At 40.9% G+C, this 18,594-nt stretch overlaps 1 protein-coding gene across 3 annotated transcripts in view; it reads right to left on the bottom strand.

Moving 5' to 3' along the window:
• Positions 1–18,594, bottom strand: part of LANCL2 (LanC like glutathione S-transferase 2) — a 66,204-nt gene that overhangs the window by 11,008 nt on the left and 36,602 nt on the right. For all 3 annotated transcript variants that reach the window (XM_003318449.7, XM_063814214.1, XM_016957490.4), the window contains one exon: positions 10,693–10,875. In XM_003318449.7, the coding sequence (XP_003318497.1) occupies positions 10,693–10,875 (183 nt within the window). The remainder of the gene's footprint in view (positions 1–10,692; positions 10,876–18,594) is intronic.

Raw genomic sequence — 18,594 nt, 5'->3', positions numbered from 1 at the left:
AAAACATCAATAGGTAAAATTACAAAACTCACTGGGTGGGTTTAAGAGCAGGCTGGACATAACAGAAGAAATCATGAATGAATACAAAACCAGGGAAATAGCAATCATCTGATCCGAATTACAGAGAAGAACGAGAAATCTGGAAAACAAAAGCCTCAGGAACCTGTAGGAAAAGAGTGGCCAGTCACCCCAGTGTACTAAAAGATACACATTTACAAATTCAAGTTCAAAGGATCTTAAGCACGATAAATACAAATACATCTAGGCATGTAACAGTTAAACTATTGAAAACCCAAAATTAAGAGGAAACTGTGAAAGCCTCTAGAGAAAAAGCACATGTTCCATACAAGAGAATAGTGCAAAGAATGACCTTGAAAGAACAGAGGTGGACGACGACGGAACACTGCCTTTAAAGCACCGAAAAGAAAAAAAAGTCAACCCAGAATTCCACACCCAGCAAAACTGTATTTAAGAATAAAGGTGAAATAAAAACAAATTTAAGACAAATGAAAATCAATTTGTTGTCACCAAACCTATGCTAAGTAAAATTCTACAGGATGAAAGAAATAATACCAGATAGAAATCAGGATCTTCAGGAAGAAACAAAGACCACTAAAAATGGGAAATACATAAATAAATATCAAAACTATCTTTTTTGCTTGTATCAATTCAAATAAAATATGCAGGGCTATTTAAAGCAAAATTTCTGGCCAGCCCCTATGGTAGTTCACACCTGTAATCCCAGCACTTTAGGAGGCTGAAGCAGAAGGATCACTTGAGCCCAGGAGTTCGAGACTAGCCTGGGCAACATAGTGAGGACCCTGTCTCTTCAAAAACAATTTTTTAAATTAAAAATAAAGCAAAAATTCTAACATTGTATTAGTGGTTTACAACATTCATAGATTTTATAAATATGGCAGATAGAGTGCAAAGCTCTGGAGTAAGCAGAACCACCTGCCTATGAGTTTCTTACAGTTTATGCGAAGTGGCTCAGTGTTAACTCTAAGGAGATTATGAAAAGCTAAGCATATATATTGCAACCCCTATAGCATTAGTAAAAAAAATATGCAAATAGATACAGTTAAAGAGTTAACAGAGGCCCAGGCACGGTGGCGCTCACACCTGTAATCCCAGCACTTAGGGAGGCCGAGGCTGGCAGATTACCTGAGGTCAGGAGTTTGAGACCAGCCTGGCCAACACGGTGAAACCCTGTCTCTACTAAAAATACAAAAATTAGCCAGCTGGGCATGGTGGCACGTGCCTGTAGTCCCAGCTACTCAGGAGGCTGAGACAGGAGAATTGCTTGAACCCAGGAGGCGGAGGTTGCAGTGAGCTGAGATTGCACCACTGCACTCCAGCCTGGGTGACAAAGCGCCACTCCATCTCAAAAAAAAAAAAAAAAAAAAAAAGAGTCAACAGAAAAAAGAGAATCCTAAAAAATTTCCAACTAATCTCTCTACCTCCCTAAAAAAAAAAAAAAGGCAGGAAAGAAAAAGTAGAGGGAGGAAACACACAAAATGTAATTTAAAAAAATTTAAAATGGCAGAGCTGAATCCAACCACATCAATAATTACATTAAATATATATGAACTAATTCCAACTAAAACACTGAGATTATTAGACTAGCTATAACACAAGTCCCATACAGGTTGAAAGCAAAAAGATGTGTCATGCAAACAGTAATTATAAAATGCTGGAGCAGCTGCATTAATATCAGACAAAGTAGACTTCAAGATAAAGAATATTACCAGAGATAAAAGGAACATTCCATGATGATAAAAGAGTCAATTCATTAGGAAAACATAACCATCATAAACATGTATTAGAACAGAGCCTCAAAATACATGAAGCAAACACTAAGAAAATTAAAGAGAAGAAAATAAACAGTTGGGAGACTGTAAAACTCCTCCTCCCATGACTGAGTAAACAAACAGCCGAAACAAATATGTAAGGCAAATCTGTGAGGGTCAGCACACTACAAGCCCACACAGTCTGATCTGTAAACGAAGTTCCCTGGAGTGTGGTCATGATGGTTCATTCACACACTGGCTGTGGCTGCTTTTGTGCTACAATGATAGAACTGAGTGGTTGCAGAAACTGCATGGACCACAAGCCTAAAATATTTGCTATCTGGGTCATTACAGGAAGTTCGCTGACCTCTGTAATTGAAGATCTGAACAATACATCCAACCATTGGCCTAACTGACATTTCTAGCACACTATGCCTGACAACTAGACCATTCAAACGCACGTGGGACATTCGTCAAGACAGACTAAATACTGGGCCATAAAATACATCTAAGTAAATTTTAAAATGTTAAATCGTACATAATATGTTCTGTAACAACAATGGAATTAAATCGGAAATCGATGAAAATATCCACACAATTCTCAAATATCTGAAAAACACACAACCCACTTCTAAATAACCCATGAATCAAAAGAGAAATCATAAGGGTAATTAGGGAATATCCAAAACTAAATGAAAATGAAAACAAGACATAAAATATTTGGGAACAGAGCTAAAATAGTGCTTAGAGGAAAATGTAAAGCTTTAAATGCCTGTAGTAGAAAAAAAGAAAGGTACAAAACCTAAGATTCCACTTTAAAAAGTTAGAAAAGAGCAAAGTAAATCTAAAGTCCATAGAAAGAAATTTTATTTATTTTTTATTTTTTATGTTTTTTTTTGAGACAGGGTCTGACTCTGTCACCTAGGCTAGAGTGCAGTGGCACCACCATGCCCAGATAATTTTGGATTTTTTGTAGAGATGAGGTCTCACTATGTTGCCCAGGTTGGTCTTGAACTTGTGGCCTCAAGCTATCCTCCACCTTGGCCTCCAAAAGTGCTGGAATTATAGAAGTGAGCCACTGGGCCCAGAACCATAGAAGGAAGTTTTAAAAAGAAAAGAAGAAAAATCAATGAAATAGAAAATAGATAAAGCTACAATTTATGTTTATTTCTTTGAAAGAGCAATACAACTTTGATACAGCTGCTATCTAGACTGATGAAAGAGAGAGAGAAAACATAAATTACTAATATCAAGAATAAAAGAGAGGCCAGAGTGGTGGCTCACACCTGTAATCCCAGCACTTTGGGAGGCCGAAGCAGGCGGATCACCTGAGGTCAGGAGTTCGAGACCAGCCTGGCCTACATGGTGAAACCCTGTCTCTACTAAAAACACAAAAATTAGTCAGGCGTGGTACCTCGTGTCTGTAATCGCGACTACATGGAAGGCTGCAGCAGGAGAATTGCCTGAACCCGGGAGGCGGAGGTTGCAGTGAGCCAAGATCGTGCCACTGCACTCCAGCCTGGGAGAAACAGCAAGATTCTATCTCAAAAAAAAAAAAAAAAAGGAAAAGAATAAAAGAGAAACTATCACTTCAGACCTTACTAAACATTACAAAAGAGAGATATGAATAACATTATGCCAATAAATTTGACAACTTAGATAAAATGAGAAAACATATTGAAAAACACAATTAACAAAACTGATGCAAAATGATTCTATTAATGAAATTGAATTCATAATAAAAAATTTTCCCACAAACATTTAAGCAAGTAATAACACCAATTGTACACAAAATCTTTCTGAAAATAAGAGAAAACACTTTCCAACTCATGTACGTGACCAGCATAATCCTGATACCTGATTCCTAATAAAAACAAAGATTTTATAGAAAAAGAAAATATGTACTAAGAAACATAAAAATCTTTAACAAAATATTAGCAGACCAAATGTAGCAATATTAATAAAAAGAAAAGGATAAAAATCATGCCCAAGTGAGGTTTATACTAGGAATGCAAGGTTGACTCAACTTTTAAAAACCAATCAATACAAAATCACCATATTAATAAAACAAAAGAGGAAAACCATAGGAGTGTTTGAATAAATCCAGGAAAAAAAAATGACAAAATTCAACATCCCTTCATGATAACCAGTAATAAAAGGAAACTTCTTCAATCTGATAAAAGCCATCTAAGAAAAACAGTTAAAAGTATATTTGATGGGGAAATATTTAATATTTTTTTCTATGATTGTGAATAAAGCAAAGATGTCCACTCTGACCACTTCTATTCAATATTATACTATAGCTCCTAACCAATGTAATAAAAGAGGTAAAGGAAATAAAAGGCACAGAGGTTGGAAAGGAAGAAGAAAACTCACAGATACAATATGTGTACACAGAAAATCCTAAGTAATGTATAAAAAGCTACCAGAACTGATACGTGAATTTAGCACAGAATATAAAGTCAATATACAAAAAGCAGCTGTGGCCAGTTACAGTGGCTCAAGCCTGTAATCCCAGCACTTTGGGAGGCCGAGGTGGGTAGATCCCTTGAACTTGGGAGTTTGAGACCAGCCTGGTCAATATGGCGAAACCCCATCTCTACAAAAAAATACAAAAATTAGCCAGGCATGGTGGTGCACACCTGTAATCCCAGCTACTCAGCTAAGTCAGGAGGATATCTTGAGCCTGGGGAGGTAGAGGCTGCAGTGAGCCGTGATCACACCACTGCACTTCAGCCTGGGTAACAGAGTGAGACTCTATGTCTCCAAAAAAAAAAAAAAAACGCAATTGTATTTCTATATACTGGTAATACATAATTGGAAAATGTAAATAAATAACATATCTAGGAATAAGTTTAACAGAAGATGTGTTAAGACCTGTGCAGCAAAAACTATAAAGCACTATTGACAGAAATTAAAGAAAATATAAATGGAGAGATATACCACATTTGCGAGCAGAAGGACTCAACATTATTAAGATGTCAGTTCTGGCCAGGCACAGTGGCTCATGCCTGTAATCCTAGCATTTTGGGAGGCCAAGGTGGGCAGATCACTTGAGCTCAGGAGTTTGACACCAGCCTGGCGAACATGGTGAAATCCCCGTCTCTACTAAAAATACAAAAACTAGCCGGGTATGGTGGTGGGCACCTGTAATCCCAGCTACTCAGGAGGCTGAGGCAGGAGAATTGCTTGAACCTGGGAGGCGGAGGTTGCAGTGAGCCAAGATCACACCTACTCCAGCCTGGGCGACCAAGCAAGACTCCATCTCAAAAAAAAAGATGTCAGTTAGTTCTACCCAAGTGGATCTAGAGATTCAATGATTCAATGCACTCTGACTCATAACTCCAATAGGCTCCATTTTTAGAAGCTGACAAATGGACTCTAAAACTTTTATGAAAATACAAAGGACTTGGAATATTCAAAGTGATTCTGAAAAAGAACAAAGTGAGGTCTTAAGTTACCTGATCTCAAAACTTACAATAAATGCAGAATAAGAAAAACAACGTGGTAATATCATGTAGGTAAACAGGCCAAAGTAACTGAATAGAGTCCAGAAACAGACCCAGGCTTATTAGGTCATTTGATTTTTGATAGAGGAACCAAAATCAATCAAATGGGAAAAATAAATGTCTTTTCCACAAAAGGTATGGGAAAAATCAGATATCCCTATGGTTAAAAAAAAACACCTCAGGCTGGGCACGGTGGCTCACGCCTGTAATCCCAGCACTTTGGGAGGCCGAGGTGGGCAGATCATGAGGTTAGGAGATAGAGACCATCCCGGCTAACACAGTGAAACCCCATCTCTACTAAAAATACAAAAAATTAGCCAGGCGTGGTGACAGGCGCCTGTAGTCCCAGCTACTCGGGAGGCTGAAGCAGGACAATGGTGTGAACCTGGGAGGCGGAGCTTGTAGTGAGCAGAGATCGTGCCACTGCACTCCAGCCTGGGCGACAGAGTGAGACTCTGTCTCAAAAAAAAAAAAAAAAAAAAAAAAAAAAAAACCACCTCGTTTGTTACCTCATGTAATATACAAAACTTAATTTGAGATAAATCACAGGCCTAAAGGTAAAATCTAAAACAATAAAGATTAAAGGACAGTATTATCTATATAACCTGAGGGTAGATAAGGTTTCTTAGACAAAACACAGACAGTAATTATCATAAAAAGAAAACATTGAAAAATAGATTTTATCAAAATTTAAAACTCTATTAGTCAAAAGATACCATAAAGAATATGATTAGGCAAACTACAGACAGGGAGAAATTATTTGTACGATATATATCTGACAGAGGGACTTTAACCAGAATATATAAAGAATTCTTCCAAAAATAGCAAAAAGACAAAAATAAAATAAAATAAAACAATGTAGGTAAAACACACGAAGAGACAGGCTGGGCACAGTGGCTCACACCTATAATTCCAGCACTTTGGGAGACCAAGACAGGAAGATTGCTTGAGTCCACGAGTTCGAAACCAGCCTGGGCAAAAAACAAGACCCCTACAAAAATAAAAAGATTCAGCCAGGTGTGGTGACACGTGCCTGTAGTCCCCAGCTACTTGGAAGGTTGAAGTGGGAGGATCACCTGAGCCCTGAAGGTCGAGGCTACAGTGAGCCAAGATCCACCACTGCACTCCAGCCTGGGTGACAGTGCAAGACCCTGTCTCAAAAAATAAGAAGAAGAAGAAGAAGAAGAAGATATGAAGAGACAGTCAACAAAGGAAGATACACAATTGGCCCATGAGCACAGGCAACATTAATCAACCCTGGTCAATCAGGAAGATACAAATAAAACCACAATGAAATACCCACCAAAATAATTAAAATTAAAAAGACTTTCAACATCAAGTGTTGGCAGATGCAGAACAACCAGAACTTGTGGAAAAAGTGGCAATTTCTAAAACTAAACATACACCTACCCTCCGATCCAGTAATTCTACTCCTAGATATTAACCCAAAAGAAATGAAGACATGTGTCTCTAGACAGACCTGTGCAAGAATGTTCATAGCAGCTTGTTCCTAATAGCCAAAACCTGGAAACCGATGAAAAACAATGATAAACTGGCCGCACACAGTGGCTCATGCCCGTAATCCCAGCAGTTTTGGAGGCCAAGGCAGGCAGATCACCTAAGGTCAGGAGTTCAAGACCAGCCTGGGCAACATGGTGAAACCCCGTCTCTACTAAAAATACAAAAAATTAGCCGGGCATGGTGACGTGTGCCTGTAATCCCAGCTACTTGGGAGGCTAACACATGAGAACCACCTGAACCCAGGAGGCAAAGGTTGTAGTGAGCCAAAACTGCGCCACTGCACACTCCAGCCTGGGGGACAGAGCGACACTGTGTCTCAAAAAAAAAAAAAAAAAAAAAGAAAGAAAGAAAGAAAAACAATGATAAACTATGGTACATTTATTTAAGTGATGCTTAAAATTAGGAAGGTATCAGAATCTTGAGTAAGGAGGAAAAAAAGTATAGCTTAAAAAAACTTTTCAAGTAATTCTGATACCCCTAGAAAAACATTCCATGTTTCAAATAACCAACTTGCAAACAAGCTTCGGGAACAGAATTTGTATGAAAGCATTTTCTGACATATATACAATAGTTGGCCACCAGGGGGCACTCCCAATGCAGTTCTATCTGGGGCTTCCCAGGGCAGGCGTGTGGGCACAAGCAGTGATGCTGTGGCTGCTGCCAGATTCAGTTCAGCATCTAAGGACTGCACTCGTGTCACCCTGGTGGGGGTATTATATGCTTTTTTTGGACATTGCATTTACCTTTCCAAATACAATCTCATTTAACAAATGTATTTGTTTACAGTGGCTAAACCCACACAAATTCCTAATGCCCTAGAACTCAAAACGTGAATAGAAGGAAGAATTTGCCACCATTACCCATGATTTTTTGTCAGATGTAATTTGTTAGAAAATCATTCACAATTAATAAAATTCCTAATACAATGTAGAATATTGTTAAAACCTTGCCTTTTTCTTTTCTTTTCTTTTCTTTTTTTTTTTTGAGGTAGGGTCTTGCTGTGTCACCCAGGCTGGAGTGCAGTGGCATGATCATAGCTCACTGCAACCTCCGCCTCCCAGGCTCAAACCATCCTTCCACCTCAGCCTCCTAGGTACCTGGGACTACAGGTGCGTGCCACCACACCCAGATAATTTTTGTATTTTTTTTTAGTAGAGACATGGTTTCGCCATGTTGCCCAGGCTGATCTCCAACTCCTGGGCTCAAGCAACCCTCCTGCCTTGGCCTCCCAAAGTGCTGGGATTACAGGTGTGAGCCACAGTGTCTGGCCAAACCTTTACATTTTAAGGCCATCTAAAATACCACATAACTTTAAATTAACAAGTAATACACGTTCCTACACAGAAGAGTATATACCCTACTAAATACTAACACATGATGAGCATCTACAGGGAGGGAAAATAAATTTTGTGAGTCTGGACTGAACTTACAGTTTTCTTTGTAAAGGATAATTAATAATATTTTTTCAAGTACTTGAACACTTTACACCTTCATAAGCATGCCTGAACAACTTAGGACTTCATATGCCAGGAGAAGAAAATGTTAGAGCTTGTTATTACATAAAACTTGAACATTTCCTACCTAATTTTAAGAGACAGCTTTAATAAATGGAGGCCCTCTCAATTTAACTGTAACTTGAGAGAAAACAGTGTAGAGCTGTACTTCCCTAGTTTTGCCTCCCCCACTGAACCCACTGCCTTAGTCAAACACAAACCTCGCCCTCTGCTCAGAGACGCAAACAGATGTGCAGACTCCACGGCGCAGGGTCTGTTTCTCCGCTGGCAGAGAGCTTTAGTCTACACTTATTTTCTGTAGTTTATACTATGAAGAAGATGTATTTTTACCCCCAATTCTAAGACCATATTACATATGCTTTTTCCTTTTTAAATTTTTCATTGATATATAATAATTGTACATATTTATGGGTGCATGTGATATACATGCATACAATGTGTAATGATGTATTCAGGATGTCCATTACCTTGAACATTTATATTTATGCTGGGAACATTTCAAATCTTCTCTTCTAGCTATTCTGAAATATAAAATATATATGCTTTTTCAAATTACCACTGATGCCTTCCTACCCCCAGAAGATTCTGATATTCCTCCTCGTTCCTCATGTTCAAGAATCTTAATGTAGAGGACAGAATTAAGTTTTAAAGACTAAGTATGGGATCTTGACATCTTTGGCTCTATGCTTTCTGGAGGAGAGAAATTTGTTTTGGAACCAGCAGGGCAAAGCAAGGTGTCTGAATGGTATTCTGTGCAGAAGCCCTGCCAGGAGGAGCTGGCCGCAGCCACCTGCAGCCCGTCAGTGGCAGAGCCGTGCTGGCTTGCTCCCAAGTGGCCAGCAGTGGTGAAAACAGATGGTGGCCACTGTCTGCAGAACTCATGAAAATGGAACTGCCCAGGAGGAAGGGTCCCCACAGGACAGCCTGGTTCCTGGCACCTGCTTGCTCTCCACAGGGCTCAGTTGAAACACAGTGGAAAAGCACACCTGGCAGCAGAGATCAGCCACCGGGAACACCCAGCTGTGTCGGCTGAGCCTCTTTAAAGTGAAGGGAAAAGGAGTTTGACAAAAAGGAGCTTCCACATTTTAGCAATTATATATTTGTTTTAAAAGTATCAGAGGGCCCCTGTCTGTACAGTCAATATTGTGCTCACACGTTATTGTTGGACATTTGTATCACAGATGTCCCTCTATGACACTGAAGTTATAACTGCTCCAAAACTCTAAAAAAGGGAGGCAGTGATTTGAACAGAATTATGTTTTAATGTAAAAGTGAGGGTACTGTTAGGAAGATGCATCTTATTTTCAAAAAATACATTTCATTGTGTTTCACTGACCAAACGTCGTAACTTTCTGAGTTGTTTTCTTGAATGATCATATCTTATATATGATTTGATATTTTGGTATTGTTGTAGGAGGACTAAAAATTTCTGAGAAATTAGCCTAAATCATGAGAGATAATTCCCCACAATTTTCCTAAGTAATTTATTACAGTAGCTGTAAAGAAAAAATAAAATTGACTCAGGTATCAGTTCTTATTATTTCCGGGTAGAAATATGAGTTCCACTCCATTAATTCCACCTATCTATCCTAAACAAAGAGAACTTGCCAAAATACTGTGTTGAACAGAGCAATCATTGTGTTACAGCTATATACTCTGATGTATGAGCAACAATCTCCAACATCAATTATTACAAACACAGATGTGTTAAATACAAAATAAAATTATAAAAGAAGCATCACTTCAACTTAAATGATAAATCTTAAATGATAAATCTTAGTCCAGGACAGAAATCAATAGCGCTCTTAATATTATGCCCAAATATATTTAAAGCCTACTAGAATTAATCAGTGAAGGTTCAGCCAATTTTCCTATAGTACCCCAGACGTATACAAATTTGAGTACCACTATGTCTTGAGAATAACATAACAATTTTAAACTCAAAAGTTCTTGGACAATCATAATCCAGCAATAAAGGCTTATTCAAGCAAGAAAATAAAATTATGTGAAAATGAACAAAAAAGCACTTTGGTTATAATCCTGTCCACTACCTTACTGGATATCCATACTCATTAGAATGAAAATCATCTCACCACTGCTCTGTCATCTAGGTTTTCTTTTACACATGCATATAAAGCCTGTTAACACACACAATCACACACATACACACACACAGACTTGCAGCACTAATGACAGTGGTGATGAGTGGTAAAATACAGAGACTTTATTTTGTAAAAACAATCATTCTAAAAGGTTTTTAGTGTACAGTCAAATGGCCTTACCAAAGCAAGACCCAAAACCTGACAGGGAAACCTGGCTCCCCACACAGGGGACGGCCGTGACGGCGGAAGCACTGACCTTGTACGCCTGCATGAGCATGTGGATGACCCCCGGGGCGCCGTGGCACCAGTGCACCAGCCGGTCTGTTTCATTGCTTAATGATGATGGGTAATTCCCAGATCGGAATTTTTTGTGGCGCACATAATCAATACTGGGTTTCACCATTTCTGTCAAGGTTTCTTGGTCCACTTTTGCTGCCGGCTTTAAACAAACAAAAATAAAACACAAATTATTTTTTCTGAAGTTATTTCTTTTACATTGTATCATGGCTAACAAAACATCAATTACCTGGAAAACAAAAAAGCACATAAAATTAGAATTAATTCAATTCAACTATCTGGTTATTTAAGACTTAGGCAAAACTTGTTTCAACTGTTTGAAATCTTAGTGTTATAGTGTATTTTGTCTCTTCTTTGGTGGATTAGGACTACACTCCTAAGAGAGTAGTAAAGGAAATGATTAAATGGCAAGTGAACCTAGGAGTAGATAGGTTTTGTTTTGTTGCTTTGCTTTGTTAAAATACCAATACTTGATTTCCTTCCATGGGGCTCACACCTCCTAAAAAGCCAGGTACCCCTCTTCTCCCAAATCTATATACTGGCTTTGTTACTTGGCCAAATTATTTAACCTCAGTTTCTTTATCTCTAAAATAGAATAATCATAGCACTCAACTCCTAAGGTGTTTGTAAGGAAAAAAGGAGAAAAAAATGCATGCCTCACCCCTTCATCCAACAATTTGTGGCAATACTGCCTTTTATGAACTGAAAGCACTCATTAAGTGTTACCTACTAGAATTTATTACTGAGTTTGTGTGTTAAAGTTTTACTACAGGGACTAAGACTAAAAACATAGTTGGAAAATATTTGCTAATTTTGAGGCACTGTTTTTTTTAAAAGGACTTAAATAAAAACATTCAAAGAGTCTCAAGTTACTGTACAGCTTCCCATGAAAAAACCTGGTGAGAAGAGTCAGATGGCAAGGCTGGGCTAAGTGAGCGTCTTAGGGTGGCATGCCAGCCCACATGCCATCTTAGGGTGACATGTTAATGCCACACAATGTCTTTGGGGTGACATGTTAATGCCACAAAATGACTTTAGGGTGACATGTTAATGCCACACAATGCCTCCAGAGTGACATGTTAACATCACACAACATCTCAGGGTGACATGTCACCACCACATGACATCCTTAGAATGACAGCGCCACAGAACATCTTAGGGTGACATGTTAACACCTCACATCTTTAGGGTGACACGTTAGCACATGACATCCTTAGAGTGACATGTTAATGCCACACAATGTCTTTAGGGTGACACATTCACAACACACGACATCTTTAGAGTGACAGGTTAGCACCACACAAACGTCTTAGGGTGACATATTAGCACCACAGAACGTCTCAGGGTGACATGTTAACACCACACAATGTCTTTAAAGTGACATGTTAGCACCACATAAATCCGCATATTGCTAAAGTCTGAGATAGAGAACCCGCCTCTGGCCACTGATTTTTCACTTGGCTTTAATTGCACATGTCAGGGGTGACGTAAAGTACTCTCAAAACTGAAATAAAATATTGCATTGCTTTAAATTCTCATCATTCCATAAGCACCAAAGTTTACAACATGACATCTCCTACAGAATGAAATAAAAACCTCATTTCTTCAACAAAAAGTTAATTTTATTAAAAACGAAGGAAAGCTAATTTAAGGAATATCAATACTTCTAAATTTCATTGAAATAAAACTATACTTAGTAGAAAATCTTTAGGTGTTTTTCCTGATACACACTTAGAGAATATATTAGCTTTTTAAAAACTATAGGTCATGAAGTTTATTTCCAAAAGACTACATGGTACTTTTAAAGTTACTTTCTTACAGGTAATCAATATAGAACCACTTTAAAATGTCAAAAAATGTTGAGGAGCTTATCTCAAAGACCAACAGATCATGTCGTTCCTAGGACACAACTGAGTTCCTTTTTGTTGTGGTGGTTGTTAGCTGCTTATTCATATTACCACAGTATTTCTAAACAATCCATGCATGGCTGTGCCCTGAGTTACTGATTCTAGGTTTCCCCTTGTGGCAGATGAGGGACACTTTCCTTCCTCTGATCTTCCCAAGAGAATTTCACTCTGGTCACCATTTTTAGTTTCACTCTGGTCACCATCCATAATCCTGTGTTCTTTACAGACTATACTATGCAAATATTGTTTGCTCCTGAAACAGGAAATACAATGAATTACAGATATTCTTTTACACCTTTTAGTTTTTCCTGGAGTAACTTTCTCACGTTTTATTTGCTTAGTTTTCTTTAAACCAGTACCTAAGCTTTTTCATACCCACCAACAGCTCTGTAAAAAGTCTCTCGATAAGATTTTCCACATGGTCAAATCTACTATGACTTTGTTTTCCCTGGAGGCGACTCTCCATAATTGGCTGCTTTCCAGGTCTTCTGTGACACTGCTGTCCTGGGACTTGCACCTGTCAACTTCCTGGGGATTCTGCTCCCCTGTCTTGTATGGGAGCCCCTCTTCCCTGGATCTGATCCTCCTTCTTAGAGTACTCCCTTGTTGTGGTAGACACCACACTCCAGTAGCTTCCTGAGATGAAGTACAGGGAAATTAAATTTGGGGGACAGGATGTTTTAAACAGTCTTTGCTCTACTCCACATTTAATTGGTAACTTTCTGGGCAGAACGCAACGTTAGAAATCATTTTTACTCAAAACTTGGAAGTTGGCCGGGCACGGTGGCTCACGCCTGTAATCCCAGCACTTTGGGAGGCCGAGGCGGGCGGATCATGAGGTCAGATCGAGACCGTCCTGGCTAATACGGTGAAACCCCATCTCTACTAAAAAATACAAAAAAAAAATTAGCCGGGCATGGTGGCAGGTGCCTGTAGTCCCAGCTACTCAGGAGTTGAGGCAGGAGAATGGCATGAACCCGGGAGGCAGAGCTTGCAGTGAGCCGAGTTCGTGCCACTGCACTCCAGCCTGGGCAACAGAGCAAGACTCCGTCTCAAAAAAAAACTTGGAAATCATTTCCATTTATCTTTTAGCTTCAATGAAACTGTTGCAAAGTCCAATGTCATTTTTGGACTTTGTACATAACCTGTTTTTTTCTTTTCTTTTTTTTTTTTTTGAGACAGTTTCACTGTGGCCCAGGCTGGAGTGCAGTGGCATGATCTCGGCTCACTGCAACCTCCACCTCCTGGGTTCAAGCAATTCTCCTGCCTCAGCCTCCCGAGTAGCTGGGACTACAGGCACATGCCACTACACCCAGCTATTTCCCGTCTAATGTTTTAAGCATTGTCTCTTTATCCCTTTATCTTAAGCTTTCACAATAATGGGCATGATGTGGATTTGTCTGTCTGCACTCATTGTGTAGGAACCTGGTAGGTCTTTCCAATATGCAACTATGTCCCTCATTTCTTTTTTTTTTCTTTTTTTTTGAGACAGGGTCTCACACTGTTACCCAGGCTGGAGTGCAGTGGCGTGATCTCGACTCACTGCAATCTCTGCCTCCCGGGTTCGAGCGATTCTCCTGCCTCAGCCTCCCAAGCAGTTGGGATTGCAGGTGCCCGCTATGAGGCCCAGGTAATTTTTTGTATTTTTTTAGTAGAGACGGGGTTTCACTGTGTTGGCCAGGCTGGTCTCAAACTCCTGACCTCAGTGATCCGCCCGCCTCGGCCTCCCAAAGTGCTGGGATTACAGGCATGAGCCACTGCGCCCAGCCTATGTCCCTCATTTCTAGAGCATATTTTTGTGTTATTTTCCTCCCTCCTATTGTGTGTTCTCCCTCACTAGGTCTCCCACTAGTCACATGCTGAACCTCCTGGATTAATCCTCTTTCTTACGTTTTCCTCTCCCATTGTCTATTTCTGCCTGCTTTCTAAGATATGTGACTTTGCTTCCCATTTTCATGAACTTATTAAAAATTCGGCTATTATATATTTTATTTTCAAGAGCTCTCTTTTTCCCTCAAATGTTTGTTTCTTGGATGCAACAGCTTCTCTTATTTCCCTGAGGATATTAATTATGAATTACTATTTATTCGAAGCTTTCTTCCACTTCCTGCTTTCTCTTTGTTTTTATTTCTACTTGTTCAGGTCTCCATCTTTCAAGCTGGGGCTTTTCTGCCATGTCCGCTCATCGGCTACTGGTCTGTGCTCACGCATAAGGCACAGCTCCTTGCTGTCCTCAGTGCACCGGAGGGGCTGCGGAACGGTGGGAATCACTGTGGAGTGGCTGGATGGGGGATTGCCAGGGGTCTCCAAAGAAGCAGATCAACGGGATGTATAAAAGTAGAGAAAGAGATTCACTCCAAGGAACTGGCTGCAGAGGCTTCATGAGTCCACAAACTGCCTGGGGTGGCCAGCAAGCTGGAGACTCAGGAAGGAGCTGCAGCTGGAGTCTGAAAGCAGAGTGCTGGAGAATCCTCTCTTGCCTGGGGGTCCAGCATTTTGTTCTAGTCAGACCTTCAACTGATCGACAAGGCCCACTCACATCCTATGGGGCAGCTGGCTTCACTCAAAGTCCACCAACTTAAATGTAAATCTCATTCAAAAACACCCTCAAAGAAACATCCAGAATGTCTGACCACATGTCTGGGCACCAGGGCTCAGTCAAGTTGACACATAAAATTAACCATCATGGATGGCAGACTAACTTTTTAATGGGGGCTTTCAAATACCTGTACTTATGAAACTTTTATCTGAGCTACTTGTTTCTTCAGAAATGTGACTTCAAGCCCCGAGTGGGGTGGAGGTGGTGCTGCCCCTTGGGGTGAGGGAGAGGTGACGGTGCCTGAGGCTGGCGGTGACAGAGAGGCAGTCTCACCCTGGACCATGGACACTCACTCTCGCCCCCTATTTTTAGTTCTGTGCTTCACTCCAACTCTCTTCTACATCTGGCTTTCCTGAATTGAAAAGAGCCTAGTCAGTTTTTCCAGACCTAACTCCTTTTGTCTCCAGCACGAGTTGAAGGATAGGCAGTTCCCTCCCTGTGCTGGGTGCAGGTGCTCACAGAGGTCCAACCACTGCACATGCTCAAAGAAGCCTCCTGTGCCAGAGTCCCCCAAGCCCACGTATGGCAATGCCTACTGGGGACACGGCACTTTCCCCTCCTGAGTTCTGGGGTTCTGTAGAACAAACTGACTTGCTTCTCGTGGGCACCCTCCCCCTCGGGCACTGACGCCATCTTTCATCCCAGCAGGTCAGCTGTCATTCTTTTGCCTGCTTCAGTTCACAGGTTTGCAGCTGGAGCTCCAGATGTCCCCTAGCTTCATCAAAGAACTTCGGTTTCTGTTTTGTTGTTTTTCTGGTTGTTCTGAGATTATTTTCAAGAGGTGAACTGTTTTTATTCTGCTATCATGAAAGTGGAGTTCTTTTTAAGTGATATTTTAAGAGTTTTTGCATATATTGTTCTGATAGCCTTCCAACGACACCCTCCAGTTGAAACTACCACTTTTACATGACTAAACTACTAGACAATGAGAAATAAGAACCAAATTCTAAGCCCCCAACTCACTGAGCAGACCCTTTCTTGGCCAAGGAAGCCTGAGGCAACCTTGAAGCTAAGCTCCCAGTCATGACAGGCTAAGAGGTGGGGCTCACCCTGCTCTGCCCGTCCCCTGCTGACCCCATGAGGCTTTCTGCCCTAAGGGCTAAGCGGGAACCAGATCTTTCAGCCGACTCTGCACTGCCGGCGACAACCACCTGACTGCTCCCCCATCTTCTGTGGCTTCAACAACCCAAGCAGCCAGCACTTGTTCCTGAGAAGGCACCAGGGACGCTCTGGCCAGCCTATGAAGGACATGCAGGGAGGGGTTTTGTTCCTCTGCTTCACCTTTTGACTCAGAGGGTGGAAAATGCTACCCTTGGATCCCGCTCGTGCCACCATTTTCTGAACATGGATCTCAAGAAGGAGCACGAAGTCCAAGTCTGCAGGCACACACTTCTCTAGCAACTACTCCACTCCTCCTGCAGCTCACCGACACATACATTCGGCCACCTGGCTTGGCATATGTTCCTGCTCCCTTTCCACTCCCTCAGAATATTTCTGGCTTCTAGCCCAAGGCTACGTATGATTAGCTGCAGGCTGTAACCCTGTATGAGAAACAAAGCCCTCCTTTCCACATTTCTGAACCGTCGTTCTGCACTGACAACAGCCACGAACCGTGCAGCAGGGAAGAGATGCGGGCAGCTCCCCAGCAGGCTCTACCACGCCACTGCCTAAGAATCTTGAAAGAAAACCTGGCTCAATCTCTAAGTCAAGTACTTACTACATAGTGTTCCAAGTTCCTCACTTTAAAAGAAGATCAATGGAGTATTTTATGATCTGTATTCCTCCCAAGGAAGTCCATAATATACAGCAAAATCAGCCTAAACACATGAAAGACACTGGCATGGTTCTCACATTACTATGTTCCCCTAAGGGAATTAGCATTAAAAAAAAAAAGTTCCGGCCAGGCATGGTGGTGGACGCCTGTAATCCCAGCACACTCGTGGGGCTGAGGCAGGAGAATCACTTAAACCCAGGAGATGGAGTTTGCAGTAGGCAGAGATTGTGTCACTGTACTCTAGCTTGGGCAAGAGTGAGACCCTGTCCCAAAAAAAAAAAAAAAAAAAAAAAAAAAGTTCCTGAACCACTGTTAAAACATTTTCCCGGGAAAATACAGAATACACTATGATAGATAATTTTATGTGTCAAATTAAACATGGTGTCTGGGTGTGTCTCTAAAGGTGTTTCCAGTTGAGATTAGCATTGAACGGTGTGGACTCAGTCAGGCAGATGGCTCTCCCCAAAGTGGGTGCACCTCATCCAGTCCCTCCAAGGCCTGAACAGAACCAAAGGCAGAGAAAGAAAACATCTGTTCCTTCCTGCCTGCCGGCTTCAACCAGGGCAACAGTCTCCTCCTGCCCTTGGACTGGGATTTGGCTCCCCTGGGTCTCAGTCTTCTGACTCGGAGTGGAGTTACAGCCCTGGCATTCCCAGGTCTTAGGACTGTAGATGACAGATGATGGGGCTTCTGGGACTCCATGGTTGCGTGAGCCAATTCCTTTAAGAAATCCCATCTCATATATAATATTTATCTCCTATTGGTTGTTTCTCTGGAGAACCCTAACACATACACAAAATCTAACTGTTCAAAATAACAGTGCCATTTTTAAATGAGGTATGGAATTCTGGTTACTTTGAAAGCGTGTACCTGCATCATGAAGAAAATTCACAAGCCTGTAATCCCAGTACTTTGGGAGGCTGAGGTGGGTGGATCACCAGAGGTCAGGAGTTCGAGACCAACCTGGCCAACATGGCGAAACTCCATCTCTACTAAAAATACAAAAATTAGCCAGGTGTGGCAGTGCATGCCTGTAATCCCAGCTACTCAGGAGGCTAAGGCAGAAGAATGGCTTGAACCCAGGAGGCGGAGGTTGCAGTGGGCTGAGATGGCGCCACTGCACTCCAGCCTGGGCGACAAAGCAAGATTCCATCTCAAAAAAAAAGGAAAAAAAAAGAAAGAAAATTCACAAAATGAACTATATGCATATATGCATGTTTTACTTTCAACAACAATAAACAAAGACAATAACTAGAAAAAGTTTTAATCCTGTGTAGGTATGAATTTCCTGGTTTCCTTTAGTGAGTGAGAACATGAGGCAGTAGGTTAGACATAAAAAGAATCTGAAGTAAAATTTTAAAAAGTAATATATAGGTTTTCCAGTCTAAGATATCTAAATTCTAATCCATATCCTTTGACTTACTAGTTTTGTAGTTTTGCAGAATAAAGAAAGCTTAAATTTAAAAGAAGAAGAAAGAAGGAGAAGGAGGAGAACAGTGGGCAGGAAGAAAGGTAGAGGAGGGAGGAGGAGGAGAAGAAGGAGGAGGAGGCGGTGGCAGAGGCGGCTGTGCACTTGGCAGG

The sequence above is a fragment of the Pan troglodytes genome, chromosome 6 (genome assembly GCF_028858775.2).
Source record: "Pan troglodytes isolate AG18354 chromosome 6, NHGRI_mPanTro3-v2.0_pri, whole genome shotgun sequence".
NCBI lineage: Eukaryota > Metazoa > Chordata > Mammalia > Primates > Hominidae > Pan > Pan troglodytes.
This window is presented reverse-complemented; position numbering and strand designations above follow the sequence as displayed.